At 39.8% G+C, this 27,695-nt stretch overlaps 1 protein-coding gene across 3 annotated transcripts in view; it reads right to left on the reverse strand.

Moving 5' to 3' along the window:
* Positions 1-5,326: 5,326 nt before the first annotated feature.
* Positions 5,327-27,695, reverse strand: part of YIPF6 (Yip1 domain family member 6) — a 49,921-nt gene continuing 27,552 nt past the window's right edge. For all 3 annotated transcript variants that reach the window (XM_047092580.1, XM_047092581.1, XM_047092582.1), the window contains exons 6-7: positions 7,955-8,112; positions 5,327-6,194 (exon numbers count right to left, since the gene is read on the reverse strand). In XM_047092580.1, coding sequence (XP_046948536.1) covers positions 6,076-6,194; positions 7,955-8,112 — 277 coding nt within the window. In that variant the 3' untranslated portion in view covers positions 5,327-6,075. The remainder of the gene's footprint in view (positions 6,195-7,954; positions 8,113-27,695) is intronic.

Genomic DNA, 27,695 nt, shown 5'->3' on the forward strand with positions numbered 1-27,695 from the left:
GTGGTTAGAAATATATTGGCATTCCTTTCTTCTCTGCCCTACTCACAATCCAAGTTTTCAAGGTCATTTATTCCATTAAAGTAACTTTCTTCAAAAAACTCCCCTGCTCCAGAACTTTTGAAAACATCCTATTTCCTACCACAGCATGACCTACTCGTGACTTTTCAGTATCTACCCTCAATAATTTGGTCTCATCTTATCCAACCAACTTTATTTTCCAAAGTCAGTTGAATTCACTTCAGTATGTGAGTTATCATTAGAAAAGGATCAATATTAACATGAAGAACAACTTTCCAATTGTGTTCTTGAGACTGGCTTTATGATTCAAGGCCTATCACTTCACTTATCTGAGCCTATTTCCTTAGGTATAAGCTTAGAAGCTTTATCTACCTTGCAAAGTGAAATAAAGGCAGCTAGAAAAATTTCACAAAGCATTGTGATTATGTACAGGACAATGTGACACACTTGCACATGTGCACACAGATGGCTTTAGACTTGCCTGCTATCTCACCTTTGTTCATAAGTATTCTCTACCATCTGGAATGCTACACCCCACCCCCATCTTGGATGATACAAATTCTCCCAATATGCCACAGATGTATTCCTGTTCTTACTGCTCATTCTGAGATCTTATGTGGCACCAAAATTAAGAACCACATGCATTTCAACTATTAGTGTGTAGGGATGGTGAGTTCAGTTTATCCAAGTAGATTGCAAACTGAAAGCAGAAACAGGTATAGTTCCCAGAAGATGTGTGAAAACCCAGTTTCTCACCATGTTATTAAGGTACCTGATTGATGCGGCTTAAGTGGGTAGGTATGATGGCAAAGAACCAATATAGAAGACTATGGAGTCATAAAACCAGAGTTTGAACCCTGGTTGTGCTGTGACTTTAGGCAGTTTATTTAACCTTCCCAAGTTCCCAGGTTCCAAAATGTTGAGATAAGGATAATACCACCAACCTCAAAAGGCTGTTGTGATTAGAGATACTGTTTATAAAGTAGCTAATATTAACTTGGTATATATTATTTGCTCAATAATTGTGATTTCTCTTACTAACTTGCTGCCTGTGCAATCCTATACAGCATTCAATATTGTCTGATGACAATATATTACATCTGAAAATAGTATGCAGCAAATATCTCTGCATCTTTCAGTACAAGAAGAGGCACATACAAAATCTCCTTTTCCAGTGTTTTTATTTGCACATTTAACATTCACAAATCATTTTACAGATTTATTATTTCCACAGGTTCATTATTTATAGGAAAGATCAGGATTGAAATGGAGTACTAAAGAGGACCAAGAAATTACCAGCAGTGATGGCATAGTTTAAAAAGTTCTGAAATAAAGAGAACAGAGTGAGCAATAGCAGCATGTGGCCACGTCCTACCAGGCAGAACCACTGACTTCATTAAGGCAATGTCCTTACTGTTACTTTCCCCACCTAGTTTAACCAAAATAAAAAAGGATTTTATTCTCACAGTACTGCTTTCTGAAGTCTTAGAAATATAAATGGTACTATAGGTGACTAGATGCATCTGAGGACTATAAACACCTGAATAAACAGGTTAAATTTTGATGCATTAAACATCCCTATGGAAGATTTAAAATGAAAGAGGCAGAAGTCCGTTTGACTCTTAAGACTTTGGGAATTTGGGGGAGGGGTGTGTGTGCTGGTGGGGAGAAGGGAGAGAAAAGGGATTCAAGGTGCAGGGGGCAGCAAACCTAACTCCAATGTACACCTCCTCTTGTGTTTTTCTCAGATGCTAACATAGTGTTCTATTACTTAGGGAAAAAAAAGAATGAGTTATCTATCTCTAGTCAGTTGTAGGGTATAATGGTTAATGACAGGGAGCATACCCTGGGAAAAGGGTACATTCATTTCATGTACATAACAATGCAATTCAAAACTGTGTCCTACTATGCTCCCATCTATGGTGTTTTCCTACTTTATTTTTTAAAATTTTATAATGTTGATTTAGTTTTTGAGAGACAGAGAGAGCGTGAAGAGGGGAGGGGCAGAGAGAGAGAAGGACACAGAATCCATAGCAGGCTCCAGACTCTGAGCTGTCAGCACTGAGCCTAAGATAGAGCTCGAACTCATGAGCTATGAGATCATGACCTGAGCAGTAGTCAGATGCTTAACCGACTGAGCCACCCAGGCACCCCACGTTTTCCTATTTTAAATCAATTTACTGCGTGCCCTTGGGCAATTTACTTAACTTTTCTGTGACCCAATTTTCTATTTGTAAACTAAGAACTGTAGCATTTTATGTTAAGGATTAAAGGAGATATATAAAATGCATTTAACGATAGTGCCTGGCCAAATCCACGGAGACAGAACACATACTGGTGATTGCCAGAGGCTGGGGAGAAGTGGGAGAGGAAGTGACTGCTACTGGATATGGGATTTTACTGTGAAGTGATGAAAATGTTCTCAGATGAGAGTGGTGATAATTACACAATTATGTGAAAATACTGAAAAATCACTGAATTGTATAACACTTTAAAAGGGTGAATTTTATGGTAAAGTATATCTCAATAAAGCTGTTAGAAAAAAATTCTTAAAAAAATAGAATATTGCCTGGCACAATGTAAGTGCCCAATAAATGTTAACCATTATTAGTAGTAATATTACTGTTATTATTATTATTTGGCCATCCTATGGCCTGAGTAAATCACTAGAAATTCTTTATTTTCAATAAAAGCCCACAGAATCTAGAAAAGTATTTCTAATTTACATATATTAACATTCACACATTTATTTCTATCCAAATTGTCTCAGAAATTAACAGTCTAATAAAGAATAACAATGTCAGTATTTTACCTGGAATAAAACAGCTGCATGCAATGGATGTCTGATCATATCATGATAGTTTCAGATAAATTTCAATGATTTGATGTTACCCAAAGATTTCAAATGACAGGAGATTTTCATTTTCATCTCCAGGAATAAACAGGAAGTCCAGGTACAGTAAGTAGTTAGCTTATAAGAAGTATACAATTAAATCTTCAAATACAGGCTTGCTAACCTTCTCACCACATCTGGGGAATACTTTATAAAAAGACAAATATAGTAAACAGTTAAATGCTTACCAGTCCCATGCTCTGTGACAAGCCCACCTTGCCCAACAAAACAAAACCCCCATCACAATAAAAAGATCCAATTGCATTCATGTAATAAGCCTTTTAAGATGCAAAAGACTTGAAAATTAATGGTATGACTGACATTTACGACTACATGGCACAAATACATTTGCATCAGTTGAGTTTTTATAATCTGAACAGCGATTAAATCCAGTCTTTACCCTTCCTATTGCTAAAGAATATGACAGTGGAGGCTCAATCTCAGAAGCAAGAGCAGCAAATGATAAGCCATGACAGTAGTGATGCACCACACTTGGCAATGATCCACCACATTTGGTAATGATGCTCACACACTTGAGTTTCATCTAAAGCATGAAACTTCCCAATTTTTGGAACAGGGTTTCCTTTGTTAAAATCCCCTTCTATTCTAGTCTTTCTTTCTATAATTAGCCATGTGCCTTTGCAGCAAATCAGGGAAAGCTGTGTTGAGGGTTACAACTTCCAGATAATCAGGTCTTCTGCCACAGAAAGCAATGCACTTTTTTTTCATATATTAAGAAAATATAATTTATGCCACAAAACTGATCATTTATTTTAAGAAAGATAATCTCCATTTTACCCACTTTCATTTAAATCAAATAAAACCATTCTTCAAGTCACCAAAGAGCAACAGGTTAATAGAACAAGCTGCCTTAACACCCAATATGTATAACCCCCCACACACACACACAACCCCTACTCCAGTTGTGGCCCTAAAAATTTCTGACCAAAATATTTAGCCTGAATAAAATCCAGCAGATAATTCCCTTTTGAGAAACAGGATTATTTTTTTAATTTTACATTATAACCATTGGGACAGAGTATGAAATAACTTTAGAAGAGAGATGTTTTTGGTAAGAAGTTAGAGAATTTCAGACAATGGAGATGGATGATATTTTTGGACCAGTCAGAACCAGTTTCAAAATATTTTCTTTACCACTTCAAGACTGAAACATTGGCTTTGTGCTCACAAGATTTATTTTAAAATTTAGAAGGGAAGCTGAAATAAAGATATAAACAAAAACTCTGGACAAGGCTGGGACAGAGGGAACCAACTTTGTAACGCTCTGTAATTTAATATCACTCCAAGAACACATTTGTCCTGGTATTGTTCTTAGTTAAGCTGAGAATGGAGAAAATACGTTTTTAAAATTATATATCTATGTGTAGATAGTCTTTAGATACAAAATGATAAATATTTAAATTCCATGATAAAGAAAAAATGTGGAATAAATTCCTATCTTTAAAAATAACTGTATATACAGTGGATGGTGTCTGCCTGACTCCTAATCTTTTGTCTATTAAGAGTTCTTCAATGTGCAATTTATAGAAGGCAGTAGCTCATATTACCTGAAAGGAGCCCAGTTTAGCTTAGAAATCAGCCTTTCCAGACACTCTGCTTCCTGAAAAGCCCTCACACTTGTGTGTATAAATAGCTGAGAATACAAGCAGGTGCACACATGCAAAAAAAGTACTTGTCTAAAGAAGAATTAATTAGCTTTACAAATAAAGTCTAAAACCAAGAAAATAAATTGCTATTCCCCAATCCGAGCACATCTAATGAAAAAACTGCTAAGCCCACTATGAAAAGGTGACAGCTGTAAACCCAACTCATCCTACGTCATGCTCTAATTATCTAGCTGTTTTGTGAACCAGCCATCAGAACACTAAATCCCTCCATGTTCACATGGTTAAGTGCAGGCTTCTGATTTAGCTTTACTTTCTAGTTAGAGGCCAGACTAAGCAGAATAATTGTTTAGAGCTATGCTGTATCCAAACTACCTCCTACTATTAAGAAGAAAGTGCCCACGTGATAATATGCATGAAGGACTTATCAATCTAAATTTCTGAGGTCTTCCACCTGGGTAAGTTCGAGCACTGGTCCACGGAGAGCTTTAACCAAAGGAAAATTATATGGTAACTGTGAACAGTTTGCATATTCAGAGCTAGGGGGGTAAGATTAAAAATTAGAGTAATATATGGTAACTGTGAACAGTTTGCATATTCAGAGCTAGGGGGGTAAGATTAAAAATTAGAGGGGCGCCTGGGTGGCGCAGTCGGTTAAGCGTCCGACTTCAGCCAGGTCACGATCTCGCGGTCCGTGAGTTCGAGCCCCGCGTCAGGCTCTGGGCTGATGGCTCAGAGCCTGGAGACTGTTTCCGATTCTGTGTCTCCCTCTCTCTCTGCCCCTCCCCCGTTCATGCTCTGTCTCTCTCTGTCCCAAAAATAAATAAAAAACCTTGAAAAAAAAATTAAAAAAAAAAAAATTAGAGTGTCACTGAGGTGCTGTTAAGCATGGCAGAAAGGTGACTATATGGAAAGACTAAAGAAGCCAATTCTTTAGCTGTCCTTTGCTTTTTAAAAAAGCAACAAGTGTAGAATTTTCCCCTGTCAAAATCTGAACACTGGTTGATGCATGATGCATGTTTTCTCCTACCCAGTTATGAACCCCCTTCCCAACCTCTGTCATTGCCTTTTTAAGCCTAAGAGAGAAATAAAAGGAAATGGATACAGACTATCGATTCTTATTTATGAAGAGAGAGGCATATTCTAATAGTCATAAGGCAATGTATTTAAGAGCTGCACCTGAACTGGTATTCTCAAAACTGAAAATACAGTTACTAATTCTACTCAACTTGCAGGATGTATACATGTGCTTTCCAAATCATTGGTTGTCACTCAAATGGACCACAGTTACCCTCTCATGCCTTAAGGCAGCACTATACTTTGTATACTATGTATTTTCAAGAAATGACATTAAGAGGAAAAGGACAATCTTTCAAACATCAGTTCCTTACATAAATGGTGATGGTGCTTTATGGCTCCCCTTTCATCTCAAAATATCTCCAAAATTAGACAAAAGAGGGCCAGAGGCAAAGCTCAATGGTAAATTGCATCTTTCAGACGAGCTTTCAATTCACTGGTTTTTAATTTCCATTTCCTGATTTACTGAGGAGTGAAGGTGAGAATCATCCAACTGATGACAAAATAGAACAAGAAAACAGGATAAATGGCGAGGGCTTTGCGGTTTGGAGGCTGGCTATCGGCAAGAAAAGCTGTAGAGGCTAAACAAAACAAACAAAACAAAATGGAACCTTTAATATAATAAGATTGTCACAACCACTAACATCTACTAAACTTGAGTGTGCTTGGCATAGTATGGAACATAGAATTATACTAAAAGTTCAGTTATATTTGATATCCTCAGAGAAAAAGGCATTCTGCAGCATAGTTTCCCAGACAGTTGAGAGCTACTAGTTTCTAGTATTAAGATTTCAACCATTTTACATGAAAATCTTTCTAAAAGGGGTTTCCTACTCTTTTCTCAGAAGTTACTGAACTGTGATGAGTAGACTTATTACAAAGATGTCTAAGGTTAGTTGCTCCTGTGGCAAATGACTTCATACTGCTGTGCTGGGTTATCAGCTCTTTATGATGCTGTCCCTCTTGTCCACCCAGGAAAGGAGACTCATCTTGTTACTCATTAATGACCACCTTTCATGGAAATCTTTCCTGAACAACCATCTGTTATCCTGCCACCCCAGGCAGATCTGCCCACATACCTCCTCTGTGTCCTCACCATCCCCTGCACAGACTTCCATCTTCTACCTTGGATGCCTATTGCCCTTAAGTGTTTACATGTCTGGCTGCTCCACTAAGTTATGAACTCTGAGGATGGAGACCATGGTTAGCACAATGCCTGACACAGAGTTTGTGCTTAAGAAATACTTGCTGAATTAAAAAATGGAATGTTTACAGGAGCCTCTCTCCCTTCTAAGATTCTACTTTCTGAACTGCTATGAGCCTGGACACTGGGTATTTAGAACTACATATAGGGTAAATTATCAGACTCTATGTGAGGGAATGAGGAGTTCTCCCATGGGTAAAGCACTCGACTTAATATACAGTCTCTGCAGTATCAATTCTATCACTCTTGGACCTTACTTTTGGATTACTTCTTGGATTTTAATCATGGTCCAGAGCAAAGACATGATAATGCACTTAAAAATATTAAGCAGTCTGTCTATCCCATGAAACAAGAAGCTACCTTGTAGCTGAATGTAGAATTTTAAGAGAATTTTAGGAAGGCAAAACTAATGAGCACTTGGCATTCACTGCCACTGCTACAGGCTCTTCCTAATCTTTAGCAGAATGTTCTACTGAAGCATAAAAGTACTATATAATGATACCTAACAACCTATACTGGGAGATCGTATAGTACACTTCTAAAGAGGTGTGAGATCTGCTTGGGTTTTAAACTTAATTCCCTTATTCACTAGTTATGTGTTCTAGGGCATGTTGTTTAACCTCGCTGTGTCTCTTCCTCATCTGTAAAAATAGGACCAATATATATAGTTTTTATTTATTAGGGCTGTTGTGAGGGTTAAGTGAGATAATACATACATAGCACTCACAACAGTGCTTGGTCTGTAATAAGCAATCTGTATATGCAAGCTACTATTTTTATTATGATGAATTTCACAGGAAAAGTCCCAAGTCATTTCTCAAGTCACCTATGCCTCCTACATGCCAGGAACTGAGCTAGGTCTAGTGTAATCTCCATTCCCAATCCTATATATTATTTAATAATTTTTAAAAAAAGGATGTGACTATCCACATCTCAAAACTCTAGATACCCAATCTGCATAAGGTGGACATCACCCCTATCAAATGCCTACTCAGAGAAGAGGGTTCCATGGATGACACTGGCAAGAATCATATCACCCATGTATGACTTAGGAGTTACATTGCTCCTCATCTGGTCTTCATCTCTTAACTCCTGTACTTGTATGTTTTGCCATTGTAGAGATAAATACATTCTTACCTACTATAGACCATGTAAACATCACGATCACCACAAAAAGCCGGACCATGAAGTTTATTGGTCCTTGCTCGGCCAAAAGCACCAACCGACAAACCAGCATTGCCACTGTCAAGGGAAGTATACAGTAACCCAGCACACAGAGGCTCTGGAAAAAAGATCTAAAAAAATAATATACAACCAAAAAGATCATAAATATAGTTGATCTGTATCATGAGATAGTTTATTACACAGATTTCTATGTAGCCTGGATTGCTACAGTCCTCAAAATACATAATACCTATACTTTAACATTGATTTTATGAAGATAGGTTTCTGCATTAATCATATGCTTTAATTTTTCTCTCCCCATACTCTTCCTCCTTTCCTCTCACATTCCTTAAGAGTCAATCATCTAGGATACCAGATGATCTACTCTAATTCGTAAAGACTTCCTTTTCCCACTGAACCTCTAAGACAGTGATTCTTAATCTTTTTCTAGTTTAAAAACCTATTTAAGAATTTGTTGAAAGCTATGGACCATTTCTTCCACAAAATGGACATAATATCCTTTTTTTTTAAATATGAAATTTATTGTCAAATTGGTTTCCATACAACACCCAGTGCTCATCCCAACAGGTGCCCTCCTCAATACCCATCCCCCACCCTACCTTCCCTCCCAGGCCCCATCAAACCTCAGTTTGTTCTCAGTTCTTAAGAGTCTCCTATGTTTTGGCTCCCTCCCTCTCTAACCTCTTTTTATTTTCCTTCCCTTCCTCCATTGTCTTCTATTAAGTTTCTCAGGATCCACATAAGAGTGAAAACATATGGTATCTTTCTCTGTATGACTTATTTCACTTAGCATAACACTCTCCAGTTCCATACACGTTGCTACAGAAGGCCATATTTCATTCTTTCTCATTGCCAGGTAGTATTCCATTGTGTATATAAACCACAATTTCTTTATCCATTCATCAGTTGATAGACATTTAGGCTCCTTCCATAATTTGGCTCTTGTCGAAATTGCTACTATAAACATTGGGGTACAAGTGCCCCTATGCATCAGTACTCCTGTATCCCTTGGGTAAATTCCTAGCAGTGCTATTGCTGGGTCATAGGGTAGGTCTATTTTTAATTTTTTGAGGAACCTCTGCACTGTTTTCCAGCGCGGCTGCACCAGTTTGCATTCCCACCAACAGTGCAAGAGGGTTCCCGTTTCTCCACATCCTCTCCAGCATCTATAGTCTCCTGATTTGTTCATTTTAGCCACTCTGACTTGGGTGAGGTGGTATCTGAGTGTGGTTTTGATTTGTATTTCCCTGATGAGAAGTGACGTTGAGCATCTTTTCATGTGCCTCTTGGCCATCTGGATGTCTTCTTTAGAGAAGCGTCTATTCATGTTTTCTGCCCATTTCTTCACTGGATTATTTGTTTTCCTGGTGTGGAGTTTGGTGAGCTCTTTATAGATTTTGGATACTAGCCCTTTGTCCGATATGTCATTTGCAAATATCTTTTCCCATTCCGTTGGTTGCCATTTAGTTTTGTTGATTGTTTCCTTTGTAATGCAGAAGCTTTTTATCTTCATGAGGTCCCAATAGTTCATTTTTGCTTTTAATTCCCTTGCCTTTGGGGATGTGTCAAGTAAGAAATTGCTATGGCTGAGGTAAGAGAGATTTTTCCCTGCTTTCTCCTCTAGGGTTTTGATGGTTTCCTGTCTCACATTCAGGTCGTTTATCCATTTTGAGTTTGTTTTTGTGAATGGTGTAAGAAAGTGGTTTAGTTTCATCCTTCTGCATGCTGCTGTCTAGTTCTCCCAGCACCATTTGTTAAAGACACTGTCTTTTTTCCATTGGATGTTCTTTCCTGCTTTGTCAAAGATTAGTTGGCCATATTTTGTGGGTCTAATTTTGGGGTTTCTATTCTCTTCCATTGGTCTATGTGTCTGTTTTTGTGCCAATACCATGCTGTCTTGATGAGTACAGCTTTGTAGTAGAGGCTAAAGTCTGGGATTGTGATGCCTCCTGCTTTGGTCTTCTTCTTCAAAATTACTTTGGCTATTCGGGGTCTTTTGTGGTTCCACACAAATTTTAGGATTGCTTGTTCTAGCTTCGAGAAGAATGCTATTGCAATTTTGATTGGGATTGCATTGAATGTGTAGATAGCTTTGGGTCGTATTGACATTTTAACAATATTTATTCTTCCAATCCACAAGCACGGCATGTTTTTCCATTTCTTTCTATCTTCTTCAATTTCCTTCATAAGCTTTCTATAGTTTTCAGCATACATATCTTTGACATCTTTGGTTAGATTTATTCCTAGGTATTTTATGCTTCTTGGTGCAATTGTGAATGGGATCAGTTTCTTTATTTGTCTTTCTGTTGCTTCATTATTAGTGTATAAGAATGCAACTGATTTCTGTACACTGATTTTGTATCCTGTGACTTTGCTGAATTCATGTATCAGTTCTACCAGACTTTTGGTGGAGTCTATCGGATTTTCCATGTATAATATCATGTCATGTGCAAAAAGTGAAAGCTTAACTTCATCTTTGCCAATTTTGATGCCTTTAATTTCCTTTTGTTGTGTGATTGCTGATGCTAGAACTTCCAACACTATGTTACACAACAGCGATGAGAGTGGATATCCCTGTCGTGTTCCTGATCTCAGGGAGAAAGCTCTCAGTTTTTCCCCATTGAGGATGAAATTAGCTGTGGGCTTTTCATAAATGCCTTTTATGATGTTTAAGTACGTTCCTTCTATCCTGACTTTCTCGAGGGTTTTTATTAAGAAAGGATGCTGACTTTTGTCAAATGCTTTTTCTGCATCGATTGACAGGATCATATGGTTCTTTTCTTTCCTTTTATTAATGTGATGTATCACATTGATTGATCTGCAAATGTTGAACCAGCCCTGCATCCCAGGAATGAATCCCACTTGATCATGGTGAATAATTCTTTTTATATGCTGTTGAATTCAATTTGCTAGTATCTTATTGAGAATTTTTGCATCCATATTCATCAGGGATATTGGCCTGTAGTTCTCTTTTTTTTACTGGGTCTCTGTCTGGTTTAGGAATCAAAGTAACACTGGCTTCATAGAATGAGTCTGGAAGTTTTCCTTCCCTTTCTATTTTTTGGAATAGCTTGAGAAGGATAGGTATTATTTCTGCTTTAAATGTCTGGTAGAATTCCCCTCGGAAGCCATCTGGTCCTGAACTCTTATTTGTTGGGAGATTTTTGATAACTCATTCAATTTCTTCGCTGGTTATGGGTCTGCTCAAGCTTTCTATTTCTTCCTGTTTGCGTTTTGGGAGTGTGTGGGTGTTTAGGAATTTGTCCATTGCTTCCAGGTTGTCCAATTTGATGGCATATAATTTTTCATAGTATTCCCTGATAATTGCTTATATTTCTGAGGGATTGGTTGTTATAATTCCATTTTCATTCATGATTTTATCTCCCTTTTCTTCTTGAGAAGCCTGGCTAGAGGTTTATCAATTTTGTTTATTTTTTCAAAAAACCAACTCTTGGTTTCATTGATCTGCTCTACAGTTTTTTTAGATTCTATGTTGTTTATTTCTGCTCTGATCTTCATGATTTCTCTTCTTCTGCTGGGTTTAGGCTGCCTTTGCTGTTCTGCTTCTATTTCCTTTAGGTGTGCTGTTAGATTTTGTATTTGGGATTTTTCTTGTTTCTTGAGATAGCCCTGGATTGCAATGTATTTTTCTCTCAGGACTGCCTTCGCTGCATCCCAAAGCGTTTGGATTGTTGTCTTTTCAATTTCATTTGTTTCCATATATTTCTTAATTTCTTCTCTAATTGCCTGGTTGACCCATTCATTCTTTAGTAGGGTGTTCTTTAACCTCCATGCTTATGGAGGTTTTCCAGACTTTTTCCTGTGGTTGATTTCAAGCTTCATAGCATTGTGGTCTGAAAGTGTGCATGGTATGATTTCAATTCTTATATATTTATGAAGGGCTGTTTTGTGACCCAGTATGTGATCTATTTTGGAGAATGTTCCATGTGCATTCGAGAAAAAAGTATATTCTGTTGCTTTGGGATGCAGAGTTCTAAATATATCTGTCAAGTCCATCTGATCCAATGTATCATTCAGGGCCCTTGTTTCTTTATTGATCCTATTTCTAGATGATCTATCCATTGTTGTAAGTGGAGTATTAAAGTCCCTGCAATTTCCACATTCTAATCAATAAGGTTGCTTATATTTGTGATTGTTTTATATATTTGGGGGCTTCCATATTCAGCGCATAGACATTTATAATTGTTAGTTCTTCCTGAAGGATAGACCCTATAATTATTATATAATGCCCTTCTTCATCTTTTGTTACAGCCTTTAATTTAAAGTCTACTTTTTCTGATAGAAGTATGGCTACTCCAGCTTTGAGTTCCAGTAGCATGATAGATAGTTCTCCATCCCCTCACTTTCAATCTGAAGGTGTCCTCAGGTCTACAATGAGTCTCTTATAGACAGCAAATAGATGGGTCTTGTTTTTTTATCCATTCTGATACCCTATGTCTTTTGGTTGGAATATTTAGTCCATTTACATTCAGTGTTATTATTGAAAGATACGGGTTTAGAGTCATTGTGATGTCTGTAAGGTTTCATGCTTGTAGTGATGTCTCTGGTACTTTGTGGTCCTTGCAACATTTCACTCACAGAATCCCCCTTAGGATCGCTTGTAGGTATGGTTTAATGGTGATGAATTCCTTCAGTTTTTGTTTGTTTGGGAAGACCTTTATCTCTCCTTCTATTCTAAATGACCAACTTGCTGGATAAAGGATTCTCAGCTGCATTTTTTTTCTGCTCATCACATTGAAGATTTCCTGCCATTCCTCTCTGGCCTGCCAAGTTTCAGTAGATAGATCCGCCACTAGTCTTATCAGTCTCCCTTTATATGTTAGAGTGCATTTATCCTTAGCTATTTTCAGAATTTTCTCTTCATCCTTGTATTTTGCCAGTTTCACTATGATATGTCATGTAGAAGATCGATTCAGGTTACATCTGAAGGGAGTTCTCTGTGCCTCTTGGATTTCAATGCCTTTTTCCTTCCCCAGTTCAGGGAAGTTCTCAGCTATGATTTGTTCAAGTACACCTTCAGCCCCTTTCTCTCTCTCTTCCTCCTCTGGAATCCGTATTATACAGATATTTTTCTGTTTGACTGCATCACTTAGTTATCTAATTGTCCCCTCATACTCTTGGATTTTTTTACCTCTCTTTTTCTCAGGTTCCTTTTTTTCCCTAATTTTAGTTTCTAATTCACCTATTCTCCCCTCTGCCTCTTCAATACGAGCTGTGGTCGCCTCTATTTTATTTTGCAACTCATTTATAGCATTTTTTAGCTCCACCTGTTTCTGAGTCCCTTGATCTCTGTAGCAATAGATTCTCTGGTGTCTTCTACACTTTTTTCAAGCCAAGCAATTAATTTTATGACTATTATTTTAAATTCATGCTCTGTTATATTGCTTAAATCATTTTTGATCAATTCGTTAGCTGTCGCTACTTCCTGGAGTTTCTTTTGAGGAGAATTCTTCCATTTCATCATTTTGGATAGTCCCTGGAGTGGCACGGAACTGCAGGGCACCTCCTCTGTTCTGTCTGGGGTAACTTGTGTTGGTGGGCGGAGCCACAGTCAGACCCGATGTCTGTCCCCAGCCCTCCGCTGGGGCCACAGTCAGACTGGTGTGTACTTTATTTTCCCCTCTCCCGGGGCAGGACTCACTGTGGAGTGGTGTGGCCCTGGTCTGGGCTACTTGCACACTGCCAGGCTTGTGGTGCTGCTTCTATGGGATCTGGTGTATTAGCCGGGGTGGATCCACAAGGTGCACAGGGGCGGGAGGGGCAGGCTTAGCTCACCTTGCCGTCAGTGGTCCCCTGTGGGAGGGGACCTGCAGCACCGGGAGGGAGGCAGGCAGACCAGTGGGAGGGATGGATCCACAGAAGCACAGCATTGGGCGTTTGCGCAGTACAAGCAACTTTGGTGACAGAAACTGGTTCCCTTTGGGGTTTTGGCTGGGGGGTGGGCGAAGGAGATGGCACTGGCCAGCACCTTTGTTCCCTGCTGAGTTGAGCTGTCTTCTGGGGCTCAATACTTCTTCCTCCCGGTGTCCTCTCTGCTCTCCGAAAAGAGCCGCTGACTTTTAACATTCCAGATGTTAAGTCCCGCTGGCTGTCATAACTCATGCAGTCCAGCCCCTCCGCTTTTGCAAATCAGACTCGGGGGCTCTGCCTTGCCGGGCAGGCTGCTCCTACGCCACCCCGGCTCCCTCCCACCAGTCCGTGTAGCGTGCACCGCCTCTCTGCCCTTCCTACCCTCTTCTGTGGGCCTCGTGTCTATGCTTGGCTCTGGAGAGTCTGTTCTGCTAGTCTTCTGTTAGTTTTCTGGGTTAGTCAGGTGTGGGTGGAATCTAAGTGATCAGCATGATGTGGTGCGCCCAGCATCCTCCTACACTGCCATCACCGGACATAATATTGTTACACAAAATATTCTCCATATGATTTCATGAGCTGGGCATAGCATCTGAAGCTTATCAAAGGACTGTAGATAATTTAAGGTAAGGTAACTAAACTAAGTTATCTCTGTTCAATTTTTTAAAAATTTATTTTTATTTTTTCTATTATTTATTTCTTATAACTTACATCCAAGTTAGTTAGCACATGGGGTAATGATGATTTCAGGAGTAGATTCCTTAAGCCCCTTACCCATTTAGCCCATCCCCCTTCCCACAACCTCTCCAGCAACCATCTGTTTGTTCTCTATATTTAAGAGTCTCTTCAGTTTTGTACCCCTCCCTATTTTTATATTATGTTTGCTTCCCTTCCCTTATGGTCACCTGTTTTCTATCTTACAGAGCTCATATGAATGAAGTTATATGATATTTGTCTTTCTCTAATTTCGCTTACCATAATACACTCGAATTCTATCCACATAGTTGCAAATGGTAAGATTTCATTCTTTTTGATTGCCGAGTAATACTCCATTGTTTATGTATGTGTATGTATATATATATGTGTATGTGTATGTGTATATATATATATATATATATATATATATATATATATACACACACCACATCTTCTTTATCCATTCATTCATTGATGGACATTTGGGATCTTTCTATACTTTGGCTATTGTCCATAGTGCTGCTATAAACATTGGGGTGCTTGTGTTCCTTTGAAATAGCACACCTGTATCCCTTGGATAAATACCTAGTAGTGCAATTGCTGGGTCGGAGGGTAGTTCTAGTTTTAATTTTTTGAGGAACCTCCATACTGTTTCCCAGAGTGGCTGCACCAGTTTGCATTCCCACCAGTAGTGCAAAAGAGATCCTCTTTCTCCAAATTCTCGCCAACATCTGTTGTTGCCTGAGTTGTTAATGTTAGCCATTCTGACAGGTGTGAGGTGGTATCTCAATGTGGTTTCCTGGATGATGAGTGATACTGAGCAATTTTTCATGTGTCGGTTGGCCATCTGGATGTCTTCTTTGGAGAAGTGTCTATTCATGTCTTTTGCCCATTTCTTCATGGGATTATTTGGTTTTGGGGTGTTGACTTTGAAAAGTTCTCTATAGATTTTGGATACTAAACCTTTATTCTGATATGTCTTTTGCAAATATCTACTCCCATTCCATAGGTTGCCTTTTAGTTTTGCTAATTGTTTCCTTTGCTGTGCAGAAGCTTTTAATTTTGATGAGGTCCCAATCGTTCATTTTTGCTTTTGTTTCCCTTGGCTCCGGAGACCTGTCGAGTAAAAACTTTCCATGGCTAAGGTCAAAGAGGCTTTTGTTTGTTTTCTCCTTTAGGATTTTGATGGCTTCCTGTATTACGTTTCAGTCTTTCATCCATTTTGAGTTTATTTTTTTGTACAGTGTAAGAGTGGTCCAGATTCATTTTTCTGCATGTTGGTGTCCAGTTTTCCCAGCACCATTTGCTGAAGCGACTGTCTTCATTCCATTAGATATTCTTTCCTGCTTTGTCAACAATTAGTCGGCCATATGTTTCTTGGTCCATTTCTGGGTTCTCTATTCTGTTTCGTTGATCTGAGTGTCTGTTTTTGTGCCAGTACCATACCGTCTTGATGATTACAACCTTGTAATACATCTTGAAGTCTGGGATTGTGATGCCTCCTGCTTTGGTTTTCTTTTTCCAGATTGCTTTGGCTATTCAGGGTCTTTTCTGGTTCCATACAAATTTTAGGATTGTTTGTTCTAGCTCTGTTAAGAATGCTGATGTTGCTTTGATAGGGATTGCATTCAATATGTAGATTGCTTTGGGTAGTATTGACATTTCAACAATATTTTTTCTTCCTATCCAGGAGCATGGAACATTTTTTCCATTTTTTTGTGTGTCTTCTTCAATTTCTTTCATAAGCTTTCTATAGTTTTCATCACATAGATTTTCATCTCTTTGGTTAGATTTATTCCTAGGTATTTTATGGGTTTTGGTGCAATTGTAAATGGGATAGATTCCTTGATTTCTCTTTCTGTTTCTTCATTATTTGTGTATAGGAATGCAACCGATTTCTATGCATTGATTTTATATCCTGCCACTTTGTTGAATTCATGGATCAACCCTAGAAGTTTTTTGGTGGAACCTTTTGGGTTTTACACATAGAATATCATGTCACCTGTTAAGAGTGAAAGTTTGACCTCCTCATGGCTGATATTGATGCCTTTTATTTCTTTCTGTTGTCTGAATCCTGAGGCTAAGGCTTCCAATACTATGTTGAGTAACAGTGGTGAGAGTAGACATCCCTTTCTTGTTCCTGCCCTTAGGGGGAAAGCTCTCAGTTTTTCTCCATTGAGGATGACATTGGCAGAGGGTCTTTCATATATGGCTTGTATGATCTTGAGGTAAAAGCCCTTCTATCCCTACTTTCTTGAGGGTTTTTATCAAGAAAGGATGCTGTATTTTGTCAAATGCTTTGTCTGCATCTATTGAGAGGATCATGTGGTTCTTGTCCTTTCTTTTATTTATGTGATGTATCACATTGATTGTTTTGTGGATAGTGAACCAGCCCTGCAACCCAGGTATAAATCCCACTTGGTCCTGGTGAATAATTTTAATGTATTGTTGGATCTGGTTGGCTAATATCTTGTTGAGGATTTTTGCATCTATGTTCATCAGGGAAATTGGTCTATAGTTCTCCTGTTTATTGGGGTCTCTGGTTTTGGAATCAAGGTAATGCTGGCTTCATAGGAAGAGTTTGGAAGTTTTCCTTCCATTTCTATTTTTTGGAACAGCTTCAAGAGAATAGGTGTCAACTCTTCCTTAAATGTTTGGTAGAATTTCCCTGGAAAGCCATCTGGCCCTGGACTCTGTTTTTTTTTTTTTTTTTTTGGCAGATTTTTGATTACTAATTTGATTTCTTTACTGGTTATGGGTCTGTTCAAATTTGCTATTTCTTCCTGTTTCAGTTTTGATAGTGTATATGTTTCTAGAAATTTGTCCATTTATTCCAGCTTTCCCATTTCATTGGCATATAATTGCTCATAATATTCTCTTATTTATTTTTTTATTTCTGCTATCTTGGTTGTTATCTCTCCTCCCTCATTCTTGATTTTATTTATTTGGGTCCTTTCCTTTTTCTTTTTGATAAACTTGATAGGGGTTTATCAATTTTGTTAATTCTTTCAAGGTACCAACTTCTGGTTTCATTGATCTGTTCTACTGGTTTTTTTGGTTTTGATAACATTGATTTCTGCTCTTGTCTTTATTATTTGCTCTCTTTTGCTGTTTTTGGGTTTTACTTGCTGTTCTTTTTCCAGCTCTTCAAGGTGTAAGGTTAGGTTGTGTCTCTGTGACCTTTCTTCATTCTTTAGGAAGGCCTGGATTGCTATATACTTCCCTCTTATGACCGCCTTTGCTGTGTCCCAGGTTTGGGCTGTGTTGTTTTCATTTTCACTGGCTTCCATTTTAACTTCCTCTTTACTTCTTGGTTAGCCCATTCATTCTTTAGTAGGATGGTCTTTAGTCTCCAATTATTTATCTTTCCACATTTTTTCTTGTGGTTGATTTCGAGTTTCATAGTGTTGTGGTCTGAAAATATGCACGGAATCATCTCAATTTTTTTTTTTTTACTTGTTGAGGGCTGATCTGTGTCCCAGTATGTGGTCTATTCTGGAGAACGTTCCACATGTACTGGAGAGGAATGTGTATTCCAATGATTTAGGATGAAATCTTCTGTATATATCTGTTAAGTCCATCTCGTCCAGTGTGTCATTCAAAGCCATTGTTTCCTTGTTGATTTTCTGTTTAGATGGTCTGTCCATTGCTGTAAGTGGGGTGTTGAAGTCCCTGACTATTATGGTATTATAATCAATGAGTTTCTTTATGTTTGTGATTAAGCGATTTATATATTTGGGTTCTTCCACATTTGGAACATAAATGTTTCCAACTGTTAGGTCTTCTTGGTGGATAGACCCCTTAATTATCATATAATGCCCTTCTTCATCTCTTGTTACAGTCTTTATTTTAAACTCTAGATTGTTTGATATAAGTTTGGCTACTCCAGCTTTCTTTTGGAGACCATTAGCATGATAGATAGTTCTCCATTCCCTTACTTTTAATCTGAAAGTGTGTTTAGGTCTTAAGTGGGTCTCTTGTAAACAGCATCTAGATGGATCTTGTTTTCTTATCCATTCTGTTGCCTTATGTCATTTGATTGGGGCATTTAGTCCATTGACATTTAGAGTGAGTACTGAAAGATATGAATTCATTGACATTATGTTGCCTGTACAGGTTGAGTTTCTGGTGGTGTTCTCTGGTCCTTTCTAGTCTTTGTTGCTTTTGGTCGTTTTTCTTCCATCTTTTCTCTTCTCAGAGTCCCCCATAAAAGTTCTTGCAGGGCTGGTTTAGTGGTCACAAACTCCTTTAATTTTGTTTCTCAGGGAAACTTTAATCTCTCCTTCTGTTTTGAATGAAAGACTTGCTGGATAACGAATTCGTGGCTGCATATTTTTCCAATTCAACACATTGAATATATCCTGCCACTCTTTTCTGGTCTGCCAAGTTTCTGTCGCTAGGTCGGCTGCAAACCTGATGTGTCTTCCCTTGTAGGTTAAGGACTTTTTTCCTCTTGCTGCTTTCAGATTCTTTACTTGCCTGAGTATTTTGTGAATTTGACTATGATATGCCTTGATGAAGGTCGGTTTTTGTTGAATCTAAGGGCAGTCCTCTGTGCTTCCTGGATTTTGATGTCTGTGTCTTTCCCCAGGCTAGGAAAGTTTTCCACTATGATTTGTTCACATAACCCTTCTACCCCTTTTTCTCTGTCTTCATCTTCTGAGACTCCTGTGATTCTGATGTTGTTCCTTTTTAATGAGTCACTGATTTCTCTAATTCTTAAATCATGTTCTTTGCCTTAGTCCCCTGTAGGGAATAAGCTTACAAATCCCCCAGGCTTACATCAATGGGTTAACAAGGCATAAAGAAGTACAAAACCATTGGATGCTCACATCTGAGTTTGGGTAAAAAAGACAAGGCAACCAAGAATAGGGAGGTACAAAGGAACCCAATACATAGGTATATGAAAAAAACAAGATTAAATATTCAGGGTGGAAGCACCCCACAATTTAGTACTATAACAGAATGCTGCTTTCACAGGAAGGAAGGACCAAGTTAGGTAAACAGGTAAATTGGGCTATAGACCGCTGCGCTACAGGTGAAGTAGACCAGAGCAAAGATGATTAACAAAAGAAAAGGTGCCTTGTTAACTCTGAGGTCACGTGTCCTACCTGTCTCATTCCCCTAGGCTAGCTAAGATAAACAGAGGTGGTGCCTCATGTTCGCTATAAACAACCTTCCACCTGACTGCCTGGCATCAGCATTTTGCTTTGTATTAGCCCAAACCCCTAACCCCAAATGTCTTCAGGACCCCCTTTCCCTCACAACCACAAGTTAAAGTTCACAGATTTATTGTCTCTTTGCGCATGTCCATCACCATGTTTGTAAGCCTTCTTATCCTAATAAAAACAGGGCAAGGACTCTTATTTGGGGCTCTTGTCTTTTCCCAGACATTAGCAATCTTGTTTTTTCATCCTGTGTCCCGCTCTCTTCCTAGACAAGAGAGAACATTAGACACAGAGTCTACGACAGTCTCCCTCTTTTTTTCTGCTCCATTGTTCTCCATAAGTTTGTCTTCTATACTGCTTATTTGCTGCTCTGCCTCATCTGTCCTTGACACTGTGGCATCCATTCAAGACTAAGGCTCAGTTACAACATTTTTATTTTCATCCTGACTAGCTTTAATCTCCCTGGAGGATTCTGGGAAGATGGCGGCGTAGGAGGACGCTGGGCTCACCGCGCGTCCTGCTGATCACTTAGATTCCACCTACACCTGCCTAAATAACCCAGAAAACCGCCAGAGGATTAGCAGAACAGAGTCACCGGACCCAAGTGCAGACGAGAGGCCCACGGAAGAGGGTAGGAAGGGCGGCGAGGCGGTGCACGCTCCACGGACTGGCGGGAGGGAGCCGGGGCGGAGGGGCGGCTCGCCGGCCAAGCAGAGCCCCCGAGTCCGGCTTGCAAAAGCGGAGGGGCCTGACGGACTGTGTTCCGACAGCAAGCGCGACTTAGCGTCTGGGAGGTCATAAGTTAACAGCTCTGCTCGGAAAGCGGGAAGGCTGGAGGACAAAGGGAGGGTGAGCTGCGGAGCCCCCGGACGACAGAGCTCAGTTTGGCGGGGAACAAAGGCGCTCGCCAGCGCCATCTCCCCCGCCCATCCCCCAGCCAAAATCCCAAAGGGAACCGGTTCCGGCCAGGGAAATTGCTCGCTCCGCGCGAACACCCAACTCTGTGCTTCTGCGGAGCCAAACCTCCGGCAGCGATCTGACTCCCTCCGGCTGCCACAGGGCCCCTCCTGAAGTGGATCACCTAAGGAGAAGCGAGCTAAGCCTGCCCCCCCTGCCGCCGTGCACCTTGCCTTCCCACCCCAGCTAATACGCCAGATCCCCAGCATCACAAGCCTGGCAGTGTGCAAGTAGCCCAGACGGGCCACGCCACCCCACAGTGAATCCCGCCCCTAGGAGAGGGGAAGAGAAGGCACACACCAGTCTGACTGTGGCCCCAGCGGTGGGCTGGGGGCAGATATCAGGTCGGACTGCGGCCCCGCCCACCAACTCCAGTTATACACCACAGCACAGGGGAAGTGCCCTGCAGGCCCTCACCACACCAGGGACTATCCAAAATGACCAAGCGGAAGAATTCCCCTCACAAGAATCTCCAGGAAATAACAACAGCTAATGAGCTGATCAAAAAGGATTTAAATAATATAACAGAAAGTGAATTTAGAATAATAGTCATAAAATTAATCGCTGGGCTGGAAAACAGCATACAGGACAGCAGAGAATCTCTTGCTACAGACATCAGGGGACTAAGGAACAGTCACGAGGAGCTGAAAAACGCTTTAAAGGAAATGGAAAACAAAATGCAAACCACCACGGCTCGGATGGAAGAGGCAGAGGAGAGAATAGGTGAACTAGAAGATAAAGTTATGGAAAAAGAGGAAGCTGAGAAAAAGAGAGATAAAAAAATCCAGGAGTATGAGGGGAAAATTAGAGAACTAAGTGATACACTAAAAAGAAATAATATATGCATAATTGGTATCCCAGAGGAGGAAGAGAGAGGGAAAGGTGCTGAAGGGGTACTTGAAGAAATCATAGCTGAGAACTTCCCTGAACTGGGGAAGGAAAAAGGCATTGAAATCCAAGAGGCACAGAGAACTCCCTTCAGACGTAACTTGAATCGATCTTCTGCACGACATATCATAGTGAAACTGGCAAAATACAAGGATAAAGAGAAAATTCTGAAAGCAGCAAGGGGTAAACGTGCCCTCACATATAAAGGGAGACCTATAAGACTCGTGACTGATCTCTCTTTTGAAACTTGGCAGGCCAGAAAGAATTGGCACGAGATTTTCAGGGTGCTAGACAGCAAAAATATGCAGCCGAGAATCCTTTATCCAGCAAGTCTGTCATTTAGAATAGAAGGAGAGATAAAGGTCTTCCCAAACAAACAAAAACTGAAGGAATTTGTCACCACTAAACCAGCGCTACAAGAGATCCTAAGGGGGACCCTGTGAGACAAAGTACCAGAGACATCACTACAAGCATAAAACATAGAGACATCACAATGACTCTAAACCCGTATCTTTCTATAATAACACTGAATGTAAATGGATTAAATGCGCCAACCAAAAGACATAGGGTATCAGAATGGATAAAAAAACAAGACCCATCTATTTGCTGTCTACAAGAGACTCATTTTAGACCTGAGGACACCTTTAGATTCAGAGTGAGGGGATGGAGAACTATTTATCATGCTACTGGAAGCCAGAAGAAAGCTGGAGTAGCCATACTTCTATCAGAAAAAGTAGACTTTAAATTAAAGGCTGTAACAAGAGATGAAGAAGGACATTATATAATAGTTACAGGGTCTATCCATCAGGAAGAGCTAACAATTATAAATGTCTATGCGCCGAATACCGGAGCCCCCAAATATATAAAACAATTACTCATAAACAGAAGCAACCTTATTGATAAGAATGTGGTAATTGCAGGGGACTTTAACACCCCACTTACAGAAATGGATAGATCATCTAGACACACGGTCAATAAAGAAACAAGGGCCCTGAATGAGACACTGGATCAGATGGACTTGACAGATCTATTTAGAACTCTGCATCCCAAAGCAACAGAATATACTTTCTTCTCGAGTACACATGGAACATTCTCCAAGATAGATCATATACTGGGTCACAAAACAGCCCTTCATAAGTTTACAAGAATTGAAATTATACCATGCATACTTTCAGACCACAATGCTATGAAGCTTGAAATCAACCACAGGAAAAAGTCTGGAAAACCTCCAAAAGCATGGAGGTTAAAGAACACCCTACTAACGAATGAGTGGGTCAACCAGGCAATTAGAGAAGAAATCAAAAAATATATGGAAACAAACGAAAATGAAAATACAACAATCCAAACGCTTTGGGACGCAGCAAAGGCAGTCCTGAGAGAAAAATACATTGCAATCCAGGCCTATCTCAAGAAACAAGAAAAATCCCAAATACAAAATCTAACAGCACACCTAAAGGAAATAGAAGCAGAACAGCAAAGGCAGCCTAAACCCAGCAGAAGAAGAGAAATAATAAAGATCAGAGCAGAAATAAACAATATAGAATCTAAAAAAACTGTAGAGCAGATCAACGAAACCAAGAGTTGGTTTTTTGAAAAAATAAACAAAATTGACAAACCTCTAGCCAGGCTTCTCAAAAAGAAAAGGGAGATGACCCAAATACATAAAATCATGAATGAAAATGGAATGATTACAACCAATCCCTCAGAGATACAAACAATTATCAGGGAATACTATGAAAAATTATATGCCAACAAATTGGACAACCTGGAAGAAATGGACAAATTCCTGAACACCCACACTCTTCCAAAACTCAATCAGGAGGAAATAGAAGGCTTGAACAGACCCATAACCAGCGAAGAAATTGAATCGGTTATCAAAAATCTCCCAACAAATAAGAGTCCAGGACCAGATGGCTTCCCAGGGGAGTTCTACCAGACGTTTAAAGCAGAGATAATACCTATCCTTCTCAAGCTATTCCAAGAAATAGAAAGGGAAGGAAAACTTCCAGACTCATTCTATGAAGCCAGTATTACTTTGATTCCTAAACCAGACAGAGACCCAGTAAAAAAAGAGAACTACAGGCCAATATCCCTGATGAATATGGATGCAAATATTCTCAATAAGATACTAGCAAATCGAATTCAACAGCATATAAAAAGAATGATTCACCATGATCAAGTGGGATTCATTCCTGGGATGCAGGGCTGGTTCAACATTCGCAAATCAATCAACGTGATACATCACATTAACAAAAAAAAAGAGAAGAACCATATGATCCTGTCAATCGATGCAGAAAAGGCCTTTGACAAAATCCAGCACCCTTTCTTAATAAAAACCCTTGAGAAAGTCGGGATAGAAGGAACATACTTAAAGATCATAAAAGCCATTTATGAAAAGCCCACAGCTAACATCATCCTCAACGGGGAAAAACTGAGAGCTTTTTCCCTGAGATCAGGAACACGACAGGGATGCCCACTCTCACCGTTGTTGTTTAACATAGTGCTGGAAGTTCTAGCATCAGCAATCAGACAACAAAAGGAAATCAAAGGCATCAAAATTGGCAAAGATGAAGTCAAGCTTTCGCTTTTTGCAGATGACATGATATTATACATGGAAAATCCGATAGACTCCACCAAAAGTCTGCTAGAACTGATACATGAATTCAGCAAAGTTGCAGGATACAAAATCAATGTACAGAAATCAGTTGCATTCTTATACACTAACAACGAAGCAACAGAAAGACAAATAAAGAAACTGATCCCATTCACAATTGCACCAAGAAGCATAAAATACCTAGGAATAAATCTAACCAAAGATGTAAAGGATCTGTATGCTGAAAACTATAGAAAGCTTATGAAGGCAATTGAAGAAGATTTAAAGAAATGGAAAGACATTCCCTGCTCATGGATTGGAAAAATAAATATTGTCAAAATGTCAATACTACCCAAAGCTATCTACACATTCAATGCAATCCCAATCAAAATTGCACCAGCATTCTTCTCGAAACTAGAACAATCAATCCTAAAATTCATATGGAACCACAAAAGGCCCCGAATAGCCAAAGGAATTTTGAAGAAGAAGACCAAAGCAGGAGGCATCACAATCCCAGACTTCAGCCTCTACTACAAAGCTGTCATCATCAAGACAGCATGGTATTGGCACAAAAACAGACACACAGACCAATGGAAGAGAATAGAAACCCCAGAACTAGACCCACAAACATATGGCCAACTCATCTTTGACAAAGCAGGAAAGAACATCCAATGGAAAAAAGACAGCCTCTTTAACAAATGGTGCTGGGAGAACTGGACAGCAACATGCAGAAGGTTGAAACTAGACCACTTTCTCACACCATTTACAAAAATAAACTCAAAATGGATAAAGGACCTAAATGTGAGACAGGAAACCATCAGAACCTTAGAGGAGAAAGCAGGAAAAGACCTCTCTGACCTCAGCCGTAGCAATCTCTTACTCGACATATCCCCAAAGGCAAGGGAATTAAAAGCAAAAGTGAATTACTGGGACCTTATGAAGATAAAAAGCTTCTGCACAGCAAAGGAAACAACCAACAAAACTAAAAGGCAACCAACGGAATGGGAAAAGATATTTGCAAATGACATATCGGACAAAGGGCTAGTATCTAAAATCTATAAAGAGCTCACCAAACTCCACACCCGAAAAACAAATAAGCCAGTGAAGAAATGGGCAGAAAACATGAATAGACACTTCTCTAAAGAAGACATCCAGATGGCCAACAGGCACATGAAAAGATGTTCAGCGTCGCTCCTTATCAGGGAAATACAAATCAAAACCACACTCAGGTATCACCTCACGCCAGTCAGAGTGGCCAAAATGAACAAATCAGGAGACTATAGATGCTGGAGAGGATGTGGAGAAACGGGAACCCTCTTGCACTGTTGGTGGGAATGCAAATTGGTGCAGCCGCTCTGGAAAGCAGTGTGGAGGTTCCTCAGAAAATTAAAAATAGACCTACCCTATGACCCAGCAATAGCACTGCTAGGAATCTACCCAAGGGATACAGGAGTACTGATGCATAGGGGCACTTGTACCCCAATGTTCATAGCAGCACTCTCAACAATAGCCAAATTATGGAAAGAGCCTAAATGTCCATCAACTGATGAATGGATAAAGAAATTGTGGTTTATATACACAATGGAATACTACGTGGCAATGAGAAAAAATGAAATAGGGCCTTTTGTAGCAACGTGGATGGAACTGGAGAGTGTGATGCTAAGTGAAATAAGCCATACAGAGAAAGACAGATACCATATGGTTTCACTCTTATGTGGATCCTGAGAAACTTAACAGGAACCCATGGGGGAGGGGAAGAAAAAAAAAAAAGAGGTTAGAGTGGGAGAGAGCCAAAGCATAAGAGACTGTTAAAAACTGAGAACAAACTGAGGGTTGATGGGGGGTGGGAGGGAGGGGCGGGTGGGTGATGGGTATTGAGGAGGGCACCTTTTGGGATGAGCACTGGGTGTTGTATGGAAACCAATTTGTCAATAAACTTCATATAAAAAAAAAAATCTCCCTGGAAAGGCATTCTAATCTGTTTTCAACCTCAGCTAGTATTATTATCATGATTCTAAATTCTGGTTCAGACATCTTTCTTGTATCTGTGTTGATTAAGTCCCTGGCTGTCATTTCTCCCTGTTCTTTCTTTTGGGGTGAATTCCTCCGTTTCATCATTTTGAAGGAAGAAAAGGAATTAAAAAGGTAAAAAAAGTTAAAATTAAAAAATTAAAAACAGACAAAAAATCAAATAAAGGATGCTAGATCCTAGGTGTGTTCTGGTCTGGTTGTTGAAAGGAGCTTGATAGGTTAGAGAAAAAAGGAAAGAAAAGGAAAATGCTTGAAAATTTGAAAAAAATGAATACAATGAAATAGAATAAAATGAAATGATGAAATTAAAAAAGAACTTGAAAAATTTACAAAAAGGTAAAAAAAAGTAGAAAAAAATAAATAATATTTTTAATAGAAATGGAAAATAAAAATAAATTTTTTCTCTTTCTGTTTTCAAGGATAAAAAAAGAAAGAAAAGAAATTGAATAGATGGACCAGTAGACTTAAGTACGATTGAAATTATATCAGCTTCCCCTAGAAATCAAACTATGAAGCACTTTATAGTCTGTAAACTAAGCAGGCAAAGAGACTACTTGTGTTGTTCCTGAAGAGTGAGGTTGGCCCAGTTGGGCAGGGCTTAGTGCAATGGCTCTGTTCTCCACTAGATGGTGCTGCTTAGCTTACTGGGGTTGATTGTTGTGGTCCTGTAGGTGTGTATGCACAGATGCATTAGGAGTGAAATTCGTGTCACCCAGCTACCCAGTCTGTAGTATCAGAACTCTGTGCTCTCCATGACCAGAAATCAGGCACCCCTCCTTTGTCTCCGGCTTCCATCCACTCCCCACTTTTACACTGTCTGTGACCAAGCCATCAGGTTGCCAGGTGGCACCTCCCTTCTGAGTTTTATCTCAGATGTAGCTGTGTTTCCCAACCCCTCACTTCTGGGGGACTGTGGCTTTGACCTGCTCAGACCCTCTGGGGGAGAGTCTCACTGAGCAATGGCTGGGTGCTGGCCCACCCCCAGGAACATTCAGGAGACCATGTTGCTGCTGATGCCCAGAGACTGTGGCCACGTGCCAGCCTGCCCCGGAAAAATTTTGTGCTATCTTGTAGCAGCAGCATTTCAGGAATTATGGAAAATTGCAACACACATCTGCACCAGTCTACCCCCTTTACGTCCTTGTTCCAGCACCAGTGAATGTGGTTGCTCTCCAGGGTCCACTGGGGCCTTTGCCTGTGGGGAGGCTGCACAGCCTCTACCAAATGTCCTCCCAGCAGGGGAACTGCCTCTCCCCACATGGCCTGAGGACCCTAAGGACCTCGCTCTCTGTTCCTGGGGATTTGCCCTTCCCACCAGAGCACCACCAGGTATCAAGGTGCAGAGTTTCAGACCCTGAACTCTCCCTGTTTATAAAGTCTTAATGGAATTTAAACCCTCTCCTTTCTCCTTTCTCCCTGTTTTGTTCAGTCCCTTGAATAATCTTTCTTTTCTGTCCAGCTGCTTTTGGGCGGGGGGGGGGAATGTTTTCTC

This window comes from Lynx rufus, unplaced genomic scaffold (assembly GCF_022079265.1).
Source record: "Lynx rufus isolate CCGP_SWC_20201006 ecotype Redwood Valley unplaced genomic scaffold, mLynRuf1.p SCAF_30, whole genome shotgun sequence".
Taxonomy (NCBI): domain Eukaryota; kingdom Metazoa; phylum Chordata; class Mammalia; order Carnivora; family Felidae; genus Lynx; species Lynx rufus.